The following is a 22,352-nucleotide window of genomic DNA, read 5'->3' as shown; positions in this document are numbered from 1 at the left end:
CTTCATTATTTGAAATGTGCTGAACTCTTAGACGCCACAGTCAAATTGATAAAGACTTGTAAATTGTCTTTGCACAGATTCATACAAATCAACAGGATTCACATGACAATACACGGCTTGATTAATTCACTTCATAACGCTGGTCACAATGTATTCTTTTTTGGAATGATGTAGTAGCTTACGTCCATGTGATTAGTGACCATTTAACTACAAAGCTACCATTTGATACTGTACTTCTTTTCTGGGGGTGGCAAGATGGCATGTGCCTCTCACTTTCTAAAGGTCCCGTATCAGTGCCATTCCCTTGAAAGGCCCAATCCAGTTCCTTCTGAAGTCAATAGAAAGAGTCCTATTGATTACAACAGTAATTCAATGATACTTTAGCATCAGCTTAAGTGCTTGTCTGAATCAAGGCCCAACTGAAGAAGGTTGGATATGGTTTCCTCTAGCTACTCTGTCATTTTAACTCTTCATTCCATCAGATATCATCACTCGACTGAAGGCAAGGTATTTCCCCCTCCTCTCTACCTCCAGGACTGAGCATGCTACTTCTGCAGAACTCCCAACCCTTGCCTGCCTTGGGAGGTAGGGATTCAAACCCTTGGAACCCATGTGGCAGAGCATTACATTTTCACTAGGCCATCAGGCCTGCATAGACTTCTATGAAACATACATGTATATTGTACATATTATCATCCGACTAGCCAAGCTGCACATTAACTAATTATGAAACAGGCTGTGTCACACTTTAGTTCCATTTAGCAGGGACAACATGGGATAATAAACAATCATAAAGCTAAACTACACACGGAATGGAGCATATTCTTCCTTTATATAAATACACACACATTAACGCTAATGGGAATTGTGCAAGTTAGCATTAACAGGAATGGCCATAGAACTTTATTTTAAAAAATCCGAAATATAACATCAGTTCTGAATACATTTTCAATACAATATAAAGGACTCTCTCTTTTTGTCCAAATAAAATAAAGAGTTCCATCACTTGCAACAGCTAACAAAAATTTTCAAGTTAAAACTAAAATGCACTCCCACCAAAGCAATAAGGGGGAAAGAGGCCATATTAGCCAAAGTATAGTCTACAGTGAATAAACAGAAATCAGCCAGTGAAATCCTCAACCTGGATTAAATTGGTACCATGTTTTTCAGACTCTTATCATAGCCAATCCAACAACACACAATAAGTTACTGATTTGTCGAGGAGTTTATTGAAAAATCTGTAATTTACAACTAAGTATTATAGGAAGATTAGGGAAAAAAAACTTTAGACATAAGACAGGTAAAAATGTTACTTATTCACTTTGATCTTAAACAGGATGGTAAAAGTTTGTCACAGTTTGAATAAAAATATTCTTCTGGACAATTGGCCAATGTTTGTCTAAGATTCTTAAATACACTGCCAAAATTAATTCTAATAGAATAGTAAGAGGAGAACTAAATATCTTAAACATTTATAGTGATAAAAGGAGAACTATACATCTTATTTAACTGAAAACACATAAATCCTAGAACAGTTTCCTATTACAGGTTTATTAACTTCACAAGATGCTGGGCAAAAGAACCTATGCAGTCAAAGTTTCGGACACACTACCTTCATGGACTGTTGTTTTGGACAGAGAAGGCTAGGCCTTACTCAGATCTGAATATCACAGCATGAGATGAGTAAACGATTTGAAAGAGGGAAAACGGTTATTTCATATGTACAACACTAGATGGCAGCAATGAACTGTTGCCTTATCAATTGCAAAGTCAAACCTGATGAAGTATTTTAAAATCAAATGCTATCTAAATATCACAACTTCTTATCAAGGTAGTAATATTTCAGTGTTAAACAACCATTAGCATCAGTGCTTATCTTCTACTTGCTTTATTCTGCAGCAAGGCAGAACTCAAAATGACTTGCTATGAATTGTACTGTCACAGCATTAGATATTTTGGCAGACTGCAGAGCTTTTAGCTCTCACAGCAATAATCTGTGAGATTCTACATACATTACATTGCAGCAATTGGTCTGATGAAGACCTTACTTACATCAGTGTAAATTAGGCATAAGACAATTGAAATAAATTGAGCTAATACTAAAGTGTGAAATCAGAACCAAGGCACTTGTCTTGGCAATAATTTTATCTTCCTCTGTGGTTTACGGGATCTTTTTCACTGTTACACAGTCAAAAATCTGTTTCTGAAGGAGAAAGTTAACTTCAGTTAATGAGGCAGAAACTAACAGAGAACGAGAGAAAAACAAACCAGCAAGAAGCAACTTTTTTCAACAAATAATCCCCTAAAATTGGGGGATAGGAAATCTTTCTTTCCATGAACAGTTAAGTAGGGTTTTCAGTACAAATGGATAGCTTTTGAAAATACTATATAGTTACATTAAATGGCATTATTAAGATAGCTGATATTTGGGCTTCATATTTATTAGGCCCATTATAGTAAGACTATTAACAGAAATCTTATTCACATTAGCTACCCAAATGCAATGTCTTGGTACTGCATTAGCTGTGACAAAAAATCTTGGGCTACATTCTGCTATTACTGAATCAAAAGTCAGTGGAATTATCTGGGAGTTACACCAGTAAACAGAGAACAGAATTTGACCCCCAAAATGTATTTGCTTGCAGCTAATTTACTCCAGGCAGTTGTAGTAATTTCTTTATGATACAGATAAAAGATAGACTGTTCATTTTTACTCAGTAAAATAGCATCTAAAAATGCAATACAAATTGATAAAACCTCTCAGCATCTGGGAAAAGAGAGACCTAATATTGAACAGAAGAACTTTATAGTCTAGTATTAACCACATGTACAGATTCTATTCAAACAAGGAAGTAATGGAACTAAAAAGCATTTAATGTATTTTTGGTTTTTTTTTTTTAAAAAAAGATTGTCTCTTACCCACTTCTGAACCACCAGATGTATAAATTTTGCCCTCCGCAGCACAGGCTGCAAGGCTATCTCGAGGCGTTGGAGGTCCCAGTTTGGAATACCAGCTATCCTTCACCACATTGTAGCAGTCCATTCGCTTTATAGGGAAGAGTTGGGAGCCACCCAAAATATAAACTACATTGTCCCAGAAGACACAAGCTGCATCTCTGCGCTTTTCAAAGGGACATCGGATGTCTGTCCAGCTGTAATCCTGCATTATAAAGAACAGGTAATGTCTACCTGGAGTGAGAGTTTTCAAAGAAATATTTTCACAGAGATTTAGACATGATCAGTTTTAAGTTTCCTTTTCAAAACAAAACACCAGTACTGTGAATTGAAGAACGCTCCTCAGGCACATACGTTTTGAAAAATTCTCTTAGACACACATGCAGTTAGCTGCAACGAACCATGGCAGTACCAATTTCTATGTTCTTATTCCTTTTGTGCACCCAAAACAGCTTCCTGAGAACTGAGAATTTAATAAAAGCACAAAAAGTACAAAAGAAGATTTGATCTCCTACTAACATCATGTCAGAAACTATACATGCTGTCCATAAAATGATTAAAGCGGTTTATTTTATGGGACTGGAAGAAGAGACATCTGATATAGAGAAAGAACACATTACTACAGAATAAAAATATGCCCAGTTTTACAAAAGAGTGTTAAAAATTTGCATCTCACATAGAGCTCTAATTGCTGACAGCTAGGAGCTTGTTTACAGTTTTTAGCAACACGTTATACATAGCTATCCACAGTGGATAGCACTAATAAAAACTGATAATGCTGCTGGCAGAAATGTTAGCAGCCACCCTGTCAGGGATCTGAGCTCTAACAGACTGCAAGAAGAAACAAGTACCAAACATGGGTGGTAATGAGTGGGGGACCTTCGCTGGGGAAGTCTTAGAAACATCCAACCAAGGAGCTGACCGCACACTGTGATGGCATATAGTACAAGAGGCAGCTTTTAAAACAGCTACACCTCAGATCGTTCAGAGCTTTAAAAGATTTTCACCAACAGCTTGAATTGCACCTAGTGGTGCACAGGGAGCCAGTGAAGAGATTTGAGCACAGGGATTACATGTGCATCACCCTACTCCATTTGGGTGGAGGGTGGCTGCTTTCTAAAGTTGCTGGGTGGTCTTCAAGATAACTGTAAGTACATGTATTTCAAGGAGGTAGCATGAATGATACTTGGTCAGACATGGAGAAAGAAATGTTACCAATATCTGGACTCAATGTAAAGATAACAGAGCTAAGTAAAATCAATATACTGACGACTGCAGCCCAAAACAGCTTGCAATCTGTCTTAGAAGCATCACACACATCAAGAAGGGTTGACAAGATGCATGCAGACCTTGGTGATAATGAGCAATGGGCTAACACTAATTCTTGGGCCTATGTGACAGGCTGGCTGGCCCCTTATGGGGAGTCAGGCTTAGCCTTGCCTGTGATGGATCAGTTCTCCCCCAGGTGGATCAGGTGGCTGAATTCAGTTTCAGACCCACCTGGGAAGGCATCAGATGAATTCCATAAATGGCTGGGAGCATTCAGCTGGTGAGAAGAGCTGCAAGAGGAAAGTTCTGTCCTGTGACTGGCCCTTAAGGGAGAAAGTGGCAGGAAAAGAGGATCCTGTGGCAGGCCCTGGAAAGGGCCAAAACCCAGGCAGACGGCCAGGAGGGAGATTAGGAATCGGGATCCAGTCTGGTAAGAAAGGCTCCAGGGAGAAGCCTTGAGGGTCAGCAGCTTGGATCAGAGCTAGGCCTCTGGGGAAAAAAATCTGTCAGTGCCCCACAAGAGTGGGGCAGAAGGGCCCCCCCAAGGGTGGTGGAAGACCATTCTATTTTAGGTCACCTTTGGGACTCCTGTTTAAGTTATCAGTATGATGCTGTATGGAATTTGGGGGACACTTTAGGATATTATGAACATTAATATTGTAAAATTGCAATGAGTTGTGCCAGATATGTCATGTAAGATATCTGCAAAAATGATATAATTTGACAAATACGATAATCTCATTTACGTGTCTGCATCACCTTTGGGGTCAGAAGAACATTTCTGTATATGTGAGCAGTTTTTTAAATAACTTCTCACTGTACTGGACCTAGGTGCTGACTGGGAGCCAGAGAACTGGAATGCAATAAGGGGGCTGTGAGATTTCTTTTTTGCTTCTTGATAACCAGTGGGGGAGAGGAAGGAGAAGGATCAGAAGCGCAGTCTGTGACTGGTTGGGGAGTTTAACTTAACTTCAGTGTTACCCACCAGTCTTGGAAGCATCTGCTCTCCCTTTCGCAGCCTGCTCTGCCCTTGGCATTTCCAGTGAGGGCTGCCCAGGCACCCCGGGTCACAATCAGTAATGCCACATGAGGATGCTGTTTAGGATGACCCTCCTGACAGCCTCCAGAGAAGGTATGCTACAGCATTGGAAGAAAACTAACCTTATCAAGGAATACTTAAACCTCAAGTTCTCTTGCTGCTTTGTGTAAGATCATCCTGTTTTCTACCTGATTTCATTGCAAAAAGCTTCTCTCCCGCAACTGCAGAGGGGATCTAGTGGGTTTGACCCCCTTCAGCAGCCTCAATCCACAACTCCTATTTCCCCCAGAATCATGCTTCAGACCTTGTAGGGAAGCCCAGGGCCTTCCATGACCCTCCTCTGGGGTGACCTATTCAGCAGACTCATCATCCTCTAACTAGAAGCAAGCAAGGTCCTGTTCTGGTGATGAGGTACTGCTCCCCACTACTAGCCTGTGTCAGGCCTGGTTGGTTTTGGGGGTAAAGGAGAGTAAAAAAGGGAAGCCAGAAAGTTTGAACTCGATAGTTCAGGTTGTCAGAGAAAACGCATACAAGATTTGTGCTGACGGCTTAACAAGAAGCCAAGATTGTTACCCATCTGTCATGCTATTCAGTAGCGTGGATTGGGAAGTAGTTTCCCGCCCGCCCCCCCACACATGATTTAGATTTATTTTAAATGAAATATTGAAAACTGAAATATTTCATTAAAATGGTGCCATGGTGTCTCATGGAAGCTGTAGTTCAGATGCCTTATGCAATCATTCTCCTCTATGAGCTGAACTACATCTTCTATGATGCACCACTCTTTCCCCCATCTTAGTGAGGGAAGGGCATGCATCACAGGAGCCCTTAGCCATGGTGCATCTAGGAAAGCAGAATTTAACTTTAAAAAGGACACTTAATTGACTAGATAGCAAGTTGACAAAAGGTAAAAATAGCTTCCAACCATTCCTCCTAGTTTCTGTGCCAATGTGTGCAATCACATTTTTCTATTTTTAAATGGTTTTCCTGTTCCCTGTTTTATGATAAAAGGAAAAAAAGAACAACAGGAAAACCAACTAGCAGTCTGTACAGGAGAAAATCTGCATTTGACGGCACTTTGTGTACTAAATAAACAACCTGAAAGAAATCTTTTGCACCTTGTTATTTACAATTGTTATTTGTAACACTAGTAGAGAAAATATTTTTAGGGAGACATGCAATTTTTGCAAGTTGATTGTGTCCCTTTAACTCTTAAATTTCTTCACTTCTGTGGGATTTAAATTATATTTTATCTGCTACAATAGCAGATGTCATGCAACCACCATGTTGTTACTCTATAATATTTTTTTAGAATTCCTCCAAGGAGGATACTTAATCTAGTTTGGAGAAGTATTATATAATCACAGCAAAGGATGAATCAGAGACATAGGGAAAGGCAGGACTTTCCAAGGTTAAACAGCAGCTAAATCCCAAAATAAAAGGATAGCAACATGGGACTCAATGATCCTTCTATAACCTGTAGAAGACACTAACTGGTATCCCTGTGGATTTATTTAATGACAATGCTCTAAGGCCCCAATACAGCAAAGCACCTGCTTTGCTGAATAAGAGCATTAATAATAGTGTTGGTTCCCACGCAGAACTTAATTCCTTTGTGATTTGTCATCTGAAATTCCTTCCAAGTGGCGGTGTTTTTTTTTTTTTTTTTTTTAATATTGATGACAGGTTGAGAAAGATGCTTAATCACCCTCTTTGAAGGCAATGCTCCTTCCCACCAAATAGCTTCCCCTTCCAAATTACTGGATTGGAAACAACCTTTAGCAGTGTTTCTTCAATAGAAGTGTAGGAAAGTCTCTACATTAAAGTTAAATATGAAGGACTACCTCTCTATCAAACCTGTGTGCAGCAGGCAGCATATAACTGAGTTTTATTCTTAAGGCCCTGTAAAGATTTACATATGTGCTTAACTTCTTGTACTGTGAGCAGTACTACTGATTTCAATGAAATCACTGGCAATACGTAAAGTTAAGCATGTGCGCCAATCTTTGCGGGATTAGAGCCTTAGATTGCAAATGCTGTGTCCGTGTGCATATACCACTCCAAGCACACTGGGGCCTTGATCCTTGCTCGGTGGCTTCTAGGTGATACCACAATATTAATTTAATAAAAGATTAATTACAGTGCTGCTTGAGAGACTTATTAAAAGCTCTTTCAGTATTGTTGGTGTTGAGTAAATACAGAACTGCTCAACAACATATATCAAATGGAACAATTAATATATGGGTAGTTAGCAACACAAGTGTATGAGCACCAGCCAGTGTTTACAAAACACTTTTACCCTGTTTTTGATTCTCAGATCCCCAATTACCCACTTGTCACTCCTCTTTACCGTCCCACCTTCAAGGCCATATAACTCAGAAGGAGTTCTTCTGACCAAGCAAGGCTGCACAAAGCTCCATCCAGAGTCAAATAATTCTGACCTTGTGATGGGGCAGAGTAATTGTTGCAGAACATTGGAAAATTCAAAGGGCTCCATGTGGTCTAACTCAAACCATTTTACTTGTAATATCTCATTTAGGTTTTGGTTGAAGATCACCTGACAGCAAACACAACCTTTCTTCAAGTTGCAAGTTATTGCCTTGCAGCACACACACACAGCATACATCAGGGGCTTTTACAAGATTAAGCCTTCAAAAAAATATCTAGGAATTTTGTACTAGTTTATATAGTTATTAATGGGTCTTCCCCCCTCTCCATTTTCACCTCAATTAACAGGAAGTACTTATCATGGAATTTAGCCTTTTTATTATTAGTTATGTTGGCAAAGAGACTGGATATACTCTAAGCCAAGATAACAGAACTACCAATTAATGACTGAAGCTGTAGTACTCAGAGCCAGTTTCCATGCTGCCTTAAAATAATTTCATACTTTATCTATGTGATCTGAGATTAAGAGAAACAATTTGATCTAACACAGAGAGGTCAAAGCACATTGAATATATCACAGCCTTGTTAAATGTCAGAAAAAAATAACTGTTTGAAGAGGATGAATAGACTGATCAAAGATAGTAGGTATGTTTTCAAACATGGATTGCACCTCTCTGAACAACCTCTTGCTGGGAATTCATCATTTTACCCTGGAAATGATACCCTACCATACAAATCTCTACTCTGTTTCTTACAAGGACAGTGTTCATATATTTTTCTTTAGTATGTGAATCAAGTGATCAGAGAGGTAAAGTACAATTAATTATTTAGGAATCCACACTTCCTAACAGAATTCCATCTTTGGAGATAGAGAATTTAAGTGCTTTCTAAGAGCCAAGTGACAGATGCAGGTATAGGAAAGAGCAAGTCTGGTTACATTTTCCTGGATTTCAAGGGAGACTATCTGTGCACAAAAAGGAAGAGACATGGAATGAAATCCTAATCCTAGTGAAGTCAATGAGAATTTTGCCATTCACTTCAAATGGAACCCAAGATTTTACCCATGGACTCCTACATTCTGAATTTTACCCAGGGACTCCTACATTCTATGGCCTCAAATGGCCCTTCACAGTCCACCAAAAACACACACAGCATACAGCCATTTGAAACTGTAACACATATTTGATATGCCAATTTTACAGCAATACGTCTGGTATGATATATTCCTTTGTGATATTTTTATAAAAACACATCATATCACCCCAATTAATTTTTAAAATATATATCAATGTGTTTTAGGATTCGTGTGTGTGTTGGAGTGATAGTGGAAAGCACAGATAATCTTTCTGTAAGCAGCTGAGGTTACCAGAGTATATATACACTGCATACCATCCAAATTTACTCCCTTCCTGCAGTTTGGATTTATTAGTAACTGAAATAAAAAAAATCTACATTATACAAAAAAAAAAAAAAAAAATCAATAAAGCACACGTTAAATGGATTAAGAACTAGCTAATGGATAATTTCTCAAAAATTAGTCAAGGGAGAATCACTGAAAGGGACGTTTCTAGTGGGATTCCACAGGGATCAGTACTAGGCCTCATGCTATTCCACATTTTCATAAATGATCTGGAAGTAAATATAAAATCACTGCTGATAACATTTTCTAATGATACTTAGATTGGTGGAATGGTAAATGATGAGTACAGGGCAGTCACACAGAGCAACTTGGATTGCTTGGTAGGCTGGTCCATTCAAACAAAATACACCTTAATACAGCCAAATGCAAAATGATAAATGTAGGAACAAGGAAAGCAGGCTATACCTAGAGAATTGGGGACTGTATCCTGAAAGTCAGGGACTCTGATGTGGACAACTTAACATGAGCTCCCAAAGTGACTGTGGCAAGCAGGGCTAATGCGATCCTTGGAGATGCATGCTGGAGAGTAGGAAGGCGATTTTAATTCTATGCACAGCATTGGTGAGACTGTACTGTGTGCAGTTCTGGTGTCCCTATTTTAAAAAGGCTGTTGAAAAACTGGAGAAGAGGGCCACAAAAATTATAAGGAGAAAATGTCTTACAGTGAGAGAGTTAAAGAGCACCATCTGTGTAGCTTATCAAAAAAGAAGACTGGGAGGTACCTTGACAGGGAGAAAAATTAAGGGCTCTTTAATTTAGTGGAGAAAGGCATAACAAGAACCAGAGGCTAGAAACTGAAGCCAGACAAATTCAGATTGGAAATAAGACACACATTTTAACAGTGAGGGTGATTAATCATGGGAACAAACGACCAAGGGAAGCAGTGGATTCTCTCATCTCTTGAGGTCTTTAAATCACAACTGGTTGCCTTTCTGCAAGATGTGCTTCAGCCAAGAACAAGTTGTTGGGCTCAGTGCAGGCTTAACTGGGTGAAATTTAAGTGCCTACAATATACAGGAAGTCAGAATAGATGATCTAATTGCCTCAGTCTTTGAATCTCCAAGCCTGGCTGGTTTTTAAGATTTTCAATTAAAGATCCTCTTCGGCCCAACAGTTAGTTCTCTGTGTTTCAGAAAGGCTCCCACTCCACTTAGATGCTGGCTAGAACTAACAAGATGCACCCACCACTGTGACTTAGTAGTAATTACCTAGCAACAGAGGGTCCTGTGGCACCTTTAAGACTAACAGAAGTATTGGGAGCATAACCTTTCGTGGGTAAGAACCTCACTTCTTCAGATGCAAGTAATGGAAATTTCCAGAGGCAGGTATAAACTGATTTATATTATTATTATATATAAATCAGTTTATACCTGCCTCTGGAAATTTCCATTACTTGCATCTGAAGAAGTGAGGTTCTTACCCACGAAAGGTTATGCTCCCAATACTTCTGTTAGTCTTAAAGGTGCCACAGGACCCTCTGTTGCTTTTTACAGATTCAGACTAACACGGCTACCCCTCTGATAGTAATTACTGTCATCTTTATGCAGAGCTCAAGCACCAGATATCAGAATGATGAACAAAAATCCTTGCATCGTGTAAAAGGGTTCTGGAATCTGCTGTGCTATCATACATGCAAACCTCTTAATTTACACTAAAAAGTACGCAGTTTTTTAATTTTTTATATCAAAGGTTGATCAGTAAATGTGACAAGGTACAATTAATATGAATACAAAATTGGCTAAGAGACACCAACTTCAAATCTAGTCAATTTAAAAAAAAGCAGAGAAAAGTGCAATTTTTAAAATTGGTGATGTCCCTTTATGATCTCTCCTCACACAACGTATTCCTATTTAATTACTTTATGCTAGTATTTCCTGGTATTTATCGGTTTCCAACAGGGATGGCATTGCTGATAAAGCTCTTGAATAAAGTTATATTAAATCAGTTTTATATCAAGTACTACAGAGAAATAAGTTTGGTACCATTAATAAAAATTAAGTACTGTATGTAAATAGGTAGTTTTAAGAATATCAAAGTTAACCTTCCTCTTTAAAAATTAAACTCTTGGGGCCAGGACCATATTGTGACACTACACCCCATATTCTTCATAAAAATATTGTCATAATATGAATATGGCATAACTAAGATATGTTTTATGTAAGAGGGATCATGTGAAATATCATTGGAAAGGTTATTATTTACTGATGTGATTATCCAATTTGCATGCATGTATAATTTCTGTATCTGGAATATTGTTATTCCAGTTAGGAATATTGACTAGCAATTACAACTGAAACGCCCACCAGACAGTAGACAATCAGCCGGGATGGTTTCATTAAGAAGGACAATAGAGCTTTGAAAATACTAATCTCCCACCTTCCTGAGAAGCTTCCTGGGATGCTGCTTTGACTCTACAAGGTCATGTGGTCATGTCACCTGGTACAGGGTCCCATCTTGAGCTGGTATTTTTCCACTGGAAAGGGGGTAGGCTAGGAAACAAAAGATTCCCGCCATATGTAAATCCTATTAAGGCTGAGGAGTGAGTTAATCTAGGCTCTTCTCGACTGCCTACCTGCCCAAGAAGGAAGACTGTTTCTTCAGGTGTTTTCAGCAAAGGAACTAGGCTGGGGGAGGTAGGGAGTGAGCCCAGGCGAGACAGATCAGCCTGTAAAAGGAATCCCTGGAGATTTAAGCTGCAAGCAGTGCAGTTTACCTTCAAGAAACTCTGCAACCTGCTTGAAACAACATTTAGGGTGAGAAATGATTATTTGTAGCCACTATTCCTTAGTGTATTAAGCTTAGTTTGCGTGTTTGGTTTTATTTGCTCAGTAATCTGCTTTGATCTGTTTGCTATCTCTTGTACTCACTTAAAATTTACCTTTTGTAGTTAAACTCGTTTTTTGTTTATTCCAAAACCCATTTTGTACAATTCATAACTTGAGGGTTGGGGAGGAAGCTGTGCATATCTTCTTCCACACTGAGGGAGGGGACGAATTTCATGAGCTTACGCTGTATACATTTCTATACAATACAGGACAAGACAATATAATTTTGGGTTAACACTCCAGAGGATGTGTGCACCAGAGTGCTGGGCAATTCCCTGAGCTGAGACCTCCCACACACAGCGGATTGCAGACTGTGTGAGATTCTACAGTTGGGTGTGTCCCTACCTCTGAGTGTGCTGGATGGGGCTTGAGAGCCTGACACAACAGCAAGGCGGAGGGGGGGACCCAGTCTGGTGGGACAGGTGGGCTCAGTGGGACACCAGCACATCAGGTGGGACCCCGGAAAGGGGGGTCCACCCTGTCACACATATCTTTTTCTGTATCTATCTGTACAGCACCACGTAGGTCATCAGTGCTCAGTTAATACCACTACAACCACCACCACCACCACAACAAATGGAAATTACAACAGAGACACTGCATGTATTCTGACGCAATGGTTTACCTTTGGATTAAAGTATCTGCAAGACTGTGGCTGTGATCCTCCAAATAAGGCAATGCGGTAATCGTGTTTTTTCCTTCGTGGCCGCGTGCCCTCCACTAGTTCTTCTCTGTCCTCCGGAGACAGCAGATGATATCGCATTCCACCTACAAGGAAATCCATGCATATTGTATAGAGAGGTATGTATGCATATGATAATCGTAGAGAAACAAATTTTAAACTACGTTTTCCAAATATCCAGCATTTTTCTTAAACCTACTTTTTTCACTCATGAAAATATTCATCAATTTTTTCCATTTAGGAGAGAATATATAGTAGAACAGGGATTCTCAATCTTTTTCTCTCTGAGGCCCCCCTTAACATGCTATAAAAACTCCAGGGCCCAGCAGGGGGTTGGGTGGGGGGCAGGGGCCTTGGGCATAGGTGTAGTTTGATTTCTATTGGGGGGGGGGCACGCAGGGGCCAGGAGTCCAGGAAGGGAGTGCCACCCTCCACCACCTGACTCACCTCAGCAGGCCACCCACCAGTCTGGGTTGGGGGGCAATCAAAATTAGAACTCAAAGGTAGGAGCTTAGCTCACAAAGTTTGAAAACAGCTTAGGGCGCAGGGAGGGAGTAGCTACGGGCTGTGTGCGGGCAGGGGGTAGCTCGAAGTGCAGAAAGAGGATAGCTGGGGCTGTGCACACAGGGGGTGGCTGTGGATGCAAGGAGGGGGGTAGCTGGAGCTGTGTGCACTCTGGGGGTAGCTCAGGGTGCAGGAAGGGGGGTAGCTGGGGCTATGTGCATGCAGGGGGTAGCTCAGGGTGCAGGGAGGGGGGTACTAAGGGCTGTGTGCTGGGGGGTCCTGTTGCCAGAGGGGTCTGCCAGCCATGGAGTCGATTCTCCCCACCCAGGTGGCTCTTACTAGCTGCCTCTGCGGGGCAAAGGGGGCTGGGATTTGGGAGCTGAGGAGCAGCTTTAACTCAGGGCACCGGCAGGAGAGGAAGGAACGCTGCGGCGGCCTGCTCCATGGCACCAGCCAGAGCAGCAGCTGCCACGCACTGCCTGTGTAATGGCAAAAACAACAGCCGGCCCATTTTCCCACCAACAGCAGTTACCTGCTGAGCTTGCTCAGTTCGGGTGAGCATGCTCAGTACAACCTAAATAGGAAATTCTCCCAGGGAGCTCTTTGTGCCCCTATAGTGGTGGGGATCAGGACTTCAGCCCCCCATGGGGTGCCAGGGATTGGGACTTCAGCCCCGCACCTCCCAGCTTGAGCCCCCCAGGGGGCGCTAGGCTCACGGTCTGGGTTTCAGCCATGGGGTCCTGCAGCCCTCTTGAAAGGGCTCGCGGACCCCCTGTTGAGGGAACTGCTGTAGTAGAACATAGGGATAGGACAGATGCCCAGTTTTAGGCTCCATGTCAGACAGGTCCGGCAACATCAAAATAGAACAAGGATAAAAGGTGCCTGCATGCTCTATTCGTTTAAAAATCTATCCATTTAAAGACATAACCGAAAGTTGCCACATGGAAACTGACAGAAGGAAACATGCATAGAAAAGGAAGTCCAAAGTAGAAGTATAAGGAAAGAGAAACCTGACCAGCAAAATTTAAAAGGGGATACAAGTATGCTAGGAAGACACTGACTTGTTTTTAGTCTCCAGCTAACACCACAGAGGAGAGGCAGCTGTTTGCGTTCCCCTTCTCATCAACAAAACCAAACCAAAACCTTAGTTTACCTGTGGCAACAGTGTAAGACCTTTTCAAAGATAATCCAAGCACTTACTTTACTGTCTGTTTAGGAAATATCCTGGTATGTCCAAAAATTTTACTAATATCAGCAGTGCTATAACTTGTCTCCTCAACCCTGCCCTGGGTTTATACCAAGAGCTCTAACCTGCATTTGGCTTTACTGAGAGTCAAGATCACTCAGCACCCTGCAGGATGAAGCCTTAAGTTTGTAAGAGTTAGCTTAGCAGGAAAAAAATGGCTGAGTGTTGCTTTTAAAGCAGTGCTATGTAGTTTATTCCAGCAGTAATTGAAAGGCTAAAATTAAATTTGGATTTTCTTTCCAAAAACCTGAATAATGTTTATGAATATCTGGATTCATCACTGACATTTGATGAAGTTTTAAGGATTGCATTAGGAATCCAGGTCAGGAAGGGGGCGTAGGAGGATTTGTCCCCTCCCTGTTTCATTTAAATAAACACAGACTATGTCAGAGATATTTCATTCAGCACCTTTAGAGTGCTGTATCTCTAGTCCCAATTGTCAGTCTGCATTAGTACCAGAGATGGTAGAGCACAGGTTTAATTTTCTTAAGTCACCTAGGGAAGCTTCATAGACTCAGACATTTTGACATAAACATTTCTTATTAATTCCAATCTAAACCTGAGAAATATTAAAGTTATTAGCTAGTCTCAAAGGTACACTAACCCTCCCAATTATCCCTAATAATCTTGACAAGGAAGCCACATTTCATTACTTATCACTAAGTTGGGATCATTTACCGCTGACTTTCATTTCTTTTCTCATTATATCTGTTATTCTCTAATAGGTGCTATTTATTTGACAAGCAATTAATTAACTTCAGCTAAACTAGACACTCTAGAAGGCATACAGTTATTGCCACATTTAAACTAAAATACAGTGAAAAATATTTTCATATTAGAGTAAGCAACAGTCAGAGAGCAAAAAAAGTTACGCATCTAAACTGATCGTATAGAATATTAAAATGTGCAACTCGGAGGCAACTTACTGATCACCATTTTAAGGCATTCAGGGTTATCCTGAATAAGTGGCTCAGCTTGTACGGTTTTACTTAAGAAGTTCTTCGATATAAGAGGAAATCTGACTTTAGCAAGGATGTCGACCATGTATGGCTGGCGGTTAGGTTCATCATACTTCAGCCACCTGACTGCTGCATCATAAACCTAAAACACAAAACCAAAACCCAGTAAAGTAGCTAAAGCTGCAAAACAGTTTTTCTTGTGTAGTTGAAATAGAGTTGCCAACTTGGTAATATTTAAAAACTGGACACTCCGGCAGGAGTGCTGGAACCTCCCCATCCCGCCTCTTCCCCAGACTCTGTCCCCATCCACTCCTCTTTCTCTCTTCCCTCCCCCCATGTCACTCGCTGCTTTTCCCCTCCCTCCCCGCCCAGGTCAGGGGGGGATTAGCCTGCAGAGCCAAGGTTGGGAGCTGGAGCAGCCCAACGCAGGAAGGTGGTGGCCCGGGCTAAGTAGGGGATGGCATGGGTGATAACCCAGCGCCTCCCCGCCAGCAGTAACCAGACTTTGGGTGACTGGTCAGTAGATCTGACTGGACACTGCCTGCTCCCCTTTTCAACCGAACTTCCTGGTCAAAAACCAGGCACCTGGCTATCCTATGTTGAAAGTTCATCTAATTTATGATTCCAGAATGTGTAAATTTCACAAAAATATGAAAAATCCAACACACTTTAACAGAGTGGTTCTCAAACTTTTGTACTGGTGACCCTTTTCACATAGCAAGCCTCTGAGTGCGACCCCCCCATATAAATTAAACACACTTTTTAATATATTTAACACCATTATAAATGCCGTAGGCAAAGCTGGGTTTGGGGTGGAGACTGACAGCTCGCATATAATAACCTCGCGACCCCCTGAGGGGTCCCAACCGCAGTTTGAGAACCCCCGCTTTAACACTAAACTAAATAAACATATTACTTTAGGATAAATACAGCCTACGAAGGCTTCAGATTTTGAGAGGTCTATGCAAACCAATTCTATTTTCAAATGAAAGGCCCAATCCTGAAAATTCTTACTCACCTGCATAGCCCCACTAATATCAAGTCTACTCATGAGCATAAGGATTTGTATGACCAGGACCAAAGCAAAAGGCAGATGTTATAATACAACACAAGATTTATAACCTTGCCCTTACCTGAAGTACCTTGCACCTTTTTTTTTTTTTTTTAATGTTTCTCGTCTACAGTGTGAGGGAAATCTCAATTATACTGGAATTGTATGTCTCAGAACATATTTATATTATTTTTATTCCACATTACCATAGCACCTTTGTTAGGAGGGCCAATTCAAATAAAAGTTATTTAAAACAATTAACAGCAGATTACTGCAAATGCAACATTACGGTAAGTTAACTTGGTAAAGAACCCAAGTATGCCGAAATGCAACATGTGGGCATTTTTTCTGTTGTCTTCTTGGGTGAAGTTTAAAGAAAAAAGCATCCAGGGTTTGCATGCTAAAATAATTGTATGTAAATGCAGCAGCTGTTTGTTCAAGAATGCAAAGTGTTTCTTTACTTTATCTAATGTGTTTACACGGGACAGTTTCTACTTTAAATAATAGTTATTACTGTTCATGCTGTCACAACATATTTGAGCTGAAAACTGATCATAAAAAGTAATTAAGAGTTCAAACTGGATTGGTATTCTGCCACCAAACCCCTTTGCCACATTCTGAATTACTAAGGTCAAAGGACTGTCCTCTTGACCGGACTAAAACATTTCAGTTATAATCCCCGATACCTATGAATTATAAATCAGAAAATAAGGGTGAATGAAAAAAAGATAGGTTTATTACTAACCCTACAGGCTAAGTAAACTCAACAGATGTATAATTGCAACAGAAAACATGATATACACTTACTGATGGAAACATATACAGGAAAAATATGAAAGGTAGTTTATAACTAAACCAACTTTCCTTAGCTTAAGCTAAATGCACTCTGGAGTAGTACACAAGCTACCAGGGTGTCCAGATGATGGGGGGGTGCAGTGAGAGCTCAATGGTTTGAGCATTGACCTGCTAAACCCAGGGTTGTGAGTTCAGTCCTTGAGGGGGCCACTTAGGGATCTGGGGCAAAAATCATTGCTTGGTCCTGCTAGTGAAGGCAGGGGGCTGGACTCGATGACCTTTCAAGGTCCCTTCCAGTTCTAGGAGATAGGATATCTCCATTATAAATAAATAAATAAATTGTACACACAACAATCACCCTTCCTGCAGGAGTGCTTGGCTGGCAGACATTTTAGGAGTAAGTTCCCTTTGAGAACACATAACAATTTATGCAACTTCAATCTTCTCATATCCACTTTCCTAGAGGCTTTTTATGCAGGTTAAGTTCTTCCTACACAAAATCATTTACAACCTAGCTGAACTGGAGCTCACCCCCTCAGCTTAGGGCTTTAACTCTATTCTACTAGTTAACTAAGCCTGCAAACAAACAAACAAAAAAACCAAAAACCCAACCCCCCAAAAAGTACTCCACCGCTTTTGGAACGTGCATTTCTAGTTTCTAGGGTGTTACTCTGTGGTCTCAGTGTTTCCACGCCCACAGCTAGAACTCTGAAGTTTCACTCATTTCCACAGCTTGTAGCAGTCAGTTCTCATGTTCTTACCACCCAACATTTAAAAAACAAAAGACCACACACACAGTTTGATATAAACTGAAGCTTCGTTATTTAGTCTTTGCCCAAGCAAATTCACAGTTTTATGTCAATGCTTTATTGCAGCAGATATATTAAGTAACCTGAACTAATCTTAGAGCCTGTATAACTTACCAAACCTTAAAGTCAGCAAGATGCCAATTTTATCTTAACACACACACACACCCCTACCTTTCTGTTTGCTACTGTGACAGGAAGTTGCTCATGGTTTCCTCTTAACCCGATTTTTCCAGTTTTCCTGTAGCTGCAAAGACTGGCTAGAAAATAACATGCAGAAGCAATATCTGCAGAGTCTTACATTCCAAATGGGATGGAGTGAAGGCAACTTTTAGGACTATCAACAACGGCAGTAATTCCTTTCACTGAATGGTCTTCTGGCTCCTTTTAGCTGCCTACAAGCGTTGTCTTGGATCTTCTATCTAGTCAATCCCATTTCTTTCTCCATTTCCAGGTTTCTTGAGTGCTCTGTCCATTCCAGTTATATAGACTCCCCTTCCAACTCAGCTCATGTACTATGGCTAAGGATACAGTTCTGTCACGGAGGTCACGGATTCTATGACTTCAGCGGATCTCCATAACTTCTTCAGCTTCAGCCCACCGCAGCAGCCAGCAGTCAGCCCCTGGAGGGGCGCCCAGTGTTAGTCTTCCCCCAGGTATTTTTAGTAGAAGTCATAGACAGATTGTGAACTTCCGTGAATTTTTGTTATTGCCTGCGACCTGTCTGTGACTTTTATTAAAAATACCTGGGACAAAAATCTTAACTTTAATGATGGCAATGGAGGTCATATATGGACCTAAATAGACAAAACTCTTTCCATAATCCCCTCCTTATTTCCTTGAAGCCATCCTCACAACTACACAGCTTCCTACACCTGAAATGCTGCCCCGTATTTGTTTTTGTCTGAATAGGACTGAAAGATTTCTGGGTCAGGGTTCATAAATTATTCCATGATCTATGAAGCACTATGGAAATAGTAAATGTAATACATTGTAAGTCAGTGTTTAAACCTTTCAATTGATGTATTTAGCTGGTAGAAGACACATTTTACTAAGAAAACTGGTCTTACCTGATCTTCTGCCCTTACAGTTAGTGTGTCCTGGTTCAGGAGATGTGTCACACGTTTAACATCAAGCTGTAGAAACTCATCTGTCTTGTAAACTTCAGTGAAATGTTGATGGATAAAGTCATCTGCAGTGGCCTTCAGTTCTGGACAGTCTAGGCATTCTGCTAATACACTTATACCTATATAGGGAGGTGGAAAATATAAAAAGATGTTGGACTTTTCCCAAAGTTTGTATTGCAAGAAGTTTTCATACACGCCAATGGAATAAGTATCTCTGAAATGGTGGTATTTTTATTACTTACATAGCACACAGTTTTACCTATAGCACCCATAACTCATCTGCAAGTCAAGCTGAAAGAACTAAGTGCTTCTCTTCTTCTGAAACTGGAGGCAAACACCAATTTATGGATTTATCTCAGTGGAAAGGAGGGAAAGAAATACACCTCTACCCCGATATAACGCGACTCGATATAACCCGAATAAGCAGTGCTCTGGGGGGGGCAGGGCTGCGCGCTCCGGCGGATCAAAGCAAGTTCGATATAACGCGGTTTCACCTATAACGCAGTAAAAAATTTTGGCTCCTGAGGACAGCGTTATATCGGGGTAGAGGTGTACTTCTATCACAATATAATGCTATTCCATTTTTTGTTCCCAATCCTGTGCAAGCCCATAATTGGATCAGGTTAATGGGTCTCTTCACAGGCAAAGCTAGTTGTAGAATTGGGACCTCAGTTTATAATGAAAACAACATCAGTTCCTTAAAAAGTGTCAAGAACATGACACTATAATCTTCATTTCTGTTAAACAGGATCCTATACTTAAATCCACGGAACCTCTTATAAGAAATATTGTTTGTAGAAGCTGCTCTGAAACTTGAGTTGATCTAGGTGGGATAAGTTTTTAGTAATATTATACAGTTCATAAGTTTCCAAGTAAAGTCTCAAAAGTTTATGACATTGAATGATATATACTTGATTTGTGCAAATTCTGTTGTCTTTTAAAAAGAAAAACACCCAGCTCCAAACATTCATTGGCATTTTTCAAAGAATACCTTTAAAATGATGCATCTGTGTTAAATAATCACTTACCAAGACAGTTTGAAGCATCCACTTGCTCTTTCAAAAAATCCACACACATTTTTTTCACAGGTTCTATTTGATATTGGTTTGCTGCATCTAGTAAAGACTGGACGTTATTGCTATTAACGGAAATTCTGCAAAACACATTTAGTACAAAATGAGCAACACAAACTACCAAGCTACTGGTGTTTGAAACATTTAAACAAAGTTACACAAAAACATCTGCAAAATTATTTCCCCACTCTTTCCCAGCCAGCTTTACCTTACATTTAAGGGTGAGATGTATTCTTTCTTTGGGTCCTTTCCTGCCCTCCCCTAATAATGTATGTAAGCATAACAATAAGCAAATAAAGACAGGTTGGAATCACTGGTCCTTAATTCTAAAGGATGATTCTTAACCTCTGGACATTTGTAGGGGCCTGATCTTGCAACCCTCATTTGTATAATTAGCCCTTATACAAGTGGTAGCAGATTGAAGGAACGGACCAACCATCTCTTCGTCAAGTGTCACCCCACAGTCCTTTTAGCCCAAATAAGTTCAATATAAACATTCCAGGTGACTGAAGTACTATTTAAAAGCAGAAGAGAAAAGAAATATTGTTATGAAGTTTACAGAAGTACCCATCTAATCTTCCTAGAAACATTTGCCCCAGTCCTGCAAGCTATTCTGCATATGCAGACTCTGGTGACCAGCGCCCATGTAGAGCTCCATTGATGTTAACAGGGGCATATGCAAGTCCCTGCCCACAGACAGCAGCTTGCAGGATCCGAGCCTTTGGTATCTCTTTCACTGATATTTGTATCTATCAGTTTTAGGTGCTGTCAGACCGATGTTTAGAGACTCCATGTAGCAATGCAAACAGCACATTTAAGCACTTGGGAATGTTTATTTAGAAACAAATGCAAAAACTTGCCAATTATATATTCAATTTTTTTTTTTAAAAAGTTCCTAACCTGGAACAACAGAAACCCTGTTTTATTAAGTTACATCACTATGGCCCTCATCACACGAGCACATTAGAGTTCAACTATACACACTTAAGCTATATCCACACATGGAACTAGGGGTGTCATTCTAAGCTCACGTACACGTACTTCTCTAGCTCGACTCAGCTTGTACTTGACACAGCTTAGATGAGAGCTAGCGTAAATATGTTTACATGAGCAGGGGAAATCATACTCCTAGCTCCTACTGTACATGTACACACACGTAGTCCCATTTAAGATACAAGTTTAAGTGTTTTCAGGATCAAGGCATACATTATTAATATTTTAGTTGGAATAACTATTTGAATGACTATGGTACAGAGAAAAAACTTTACCAATGTTAACAAATTTTAAGGAAGACTTAAATAAGGAGCTATAAATAGTAACAAGTCGCTGAACTACACACGCTTTTTTTTTTCTTTGAGATTTTATCATTTATAAATAGTATACTAAGCTTTAAACTTTGTGGCAAAAATGACAAATTTTTAAACAACAAGCTACCTTGCAGTATAAGCAAACTCCACAAGCTGTTCAATAATGTCAGGCTCTGCATCTTTTAGCTCCACTTCAAAGGACTTTGATTCAAGCATATTTGCTGCAATGAAAAGTAACAATAGAACTACATCAGTCTATCATTCTCTGAGCAGTTATTTTTCTACCAGTCACAAAAATCAGCAGTAAAGCAACTATGCCAAGGGGAAAACCTTAAAACAAAAACAAAACAAAACCAGCATTCCCAGAACCTAAATATTCACACATAGGAACTATTTAAATAGAAACAAAATTAATTTATACTTTATCATAATATAAAAGTTTATTATTAATATTCCAATAATAACTTCACTTTTGTAAGTTCTACTCACATTTAAGAACATAAGAACTAGGGCTGTCGATTAATCGCAGTTAAGTCACACGATTAACTCAAAATAAATTAATCGTAATTAATCGCAGTTTTAATTACACTGGTAAACAATAGACTACCAATTGAAATTTATTAAATATTTTGGATGTTCTTCTACATTTTCATATTGTAGTCTGTGTTGTAACTGAAATCAAAGTGTGTATTATTTTTATTACAAATATTTGCAGTGTACAAATAAAATAAATAGTATTTTTCAATTCACCTCATACAAGTACTGTAGTGCAATCTCTTTGTTGTGAAAGTGCAAATTACAAATGTAGATTTCTTTGTTGTTACATAATTGCACTCAAAATCAAAACAATGTAAAACTTCAGAGCCTACAAGTCCTCTCAGACCTACTTCTTGTTCAGCCAATCCC

At 39.9% G+C, this 22,352-nt stretch overlaps 1 protein-coding gene across 3 annotated transcripts in view; it reads right to left on the bottom strand.

Annotated features, from left to right (window-relative positions):
* Window positions 1-22,352, bottom strand: part of KLHL7 (kelch like family member 7) — a 37,539-nt gene that overhangs the window by 4,035 nt on the left and 11,152 nt on the right. For all 3 annotated transcript variants that reach the window (XM_065583344.1, XM_065583345.1, XM_065583347.1), the window contains 6 exons: window positions 21,574-21,667; window positions 20,095-20,219; window positions 19,010-19,185; window positions 15,255-15,429; window positions 12,522-12,664; window positions 2,920-3,160 (listed from right to left, as the gene is read on the bottom strand). In XM_065583344.1, coding sequence (XP_065439416.1) covers window positions 2,920-3,160; window positions 12,522-12,664; window positions 15,255-15,429; window positions 19,010-19,185; window positions 20,095-20,219; window positions 21,574-21,667 — 954 coding nt within the window. The remainder of the gene's footprint in view (window positions 1-2,919; window positions 3,161-12,521; window positions 12,665-15,254; window positions 15,430-19,009; window positions 19,186-20,094; window positions 20,220-21,573; window positions 21,668-22,352) is intronic.

Source organism: Chrysemys picta, chromosome 2, assembly GCF_011386835.1.
Source record: "Chrysemys picta bellii isolate R12L10 chromosome 2, ASM1138683v2, whole genome shotgun sequence".
NCBI lineage: Eukaryota > Metazoa > Chordata > Testudines > Emydidae > Chrysemys > Chrysemys picta.
Note: the sequence above shows the minus strand (reverse complement) of the source record. Positions and strands in the feature narration are given on the sequence as shown.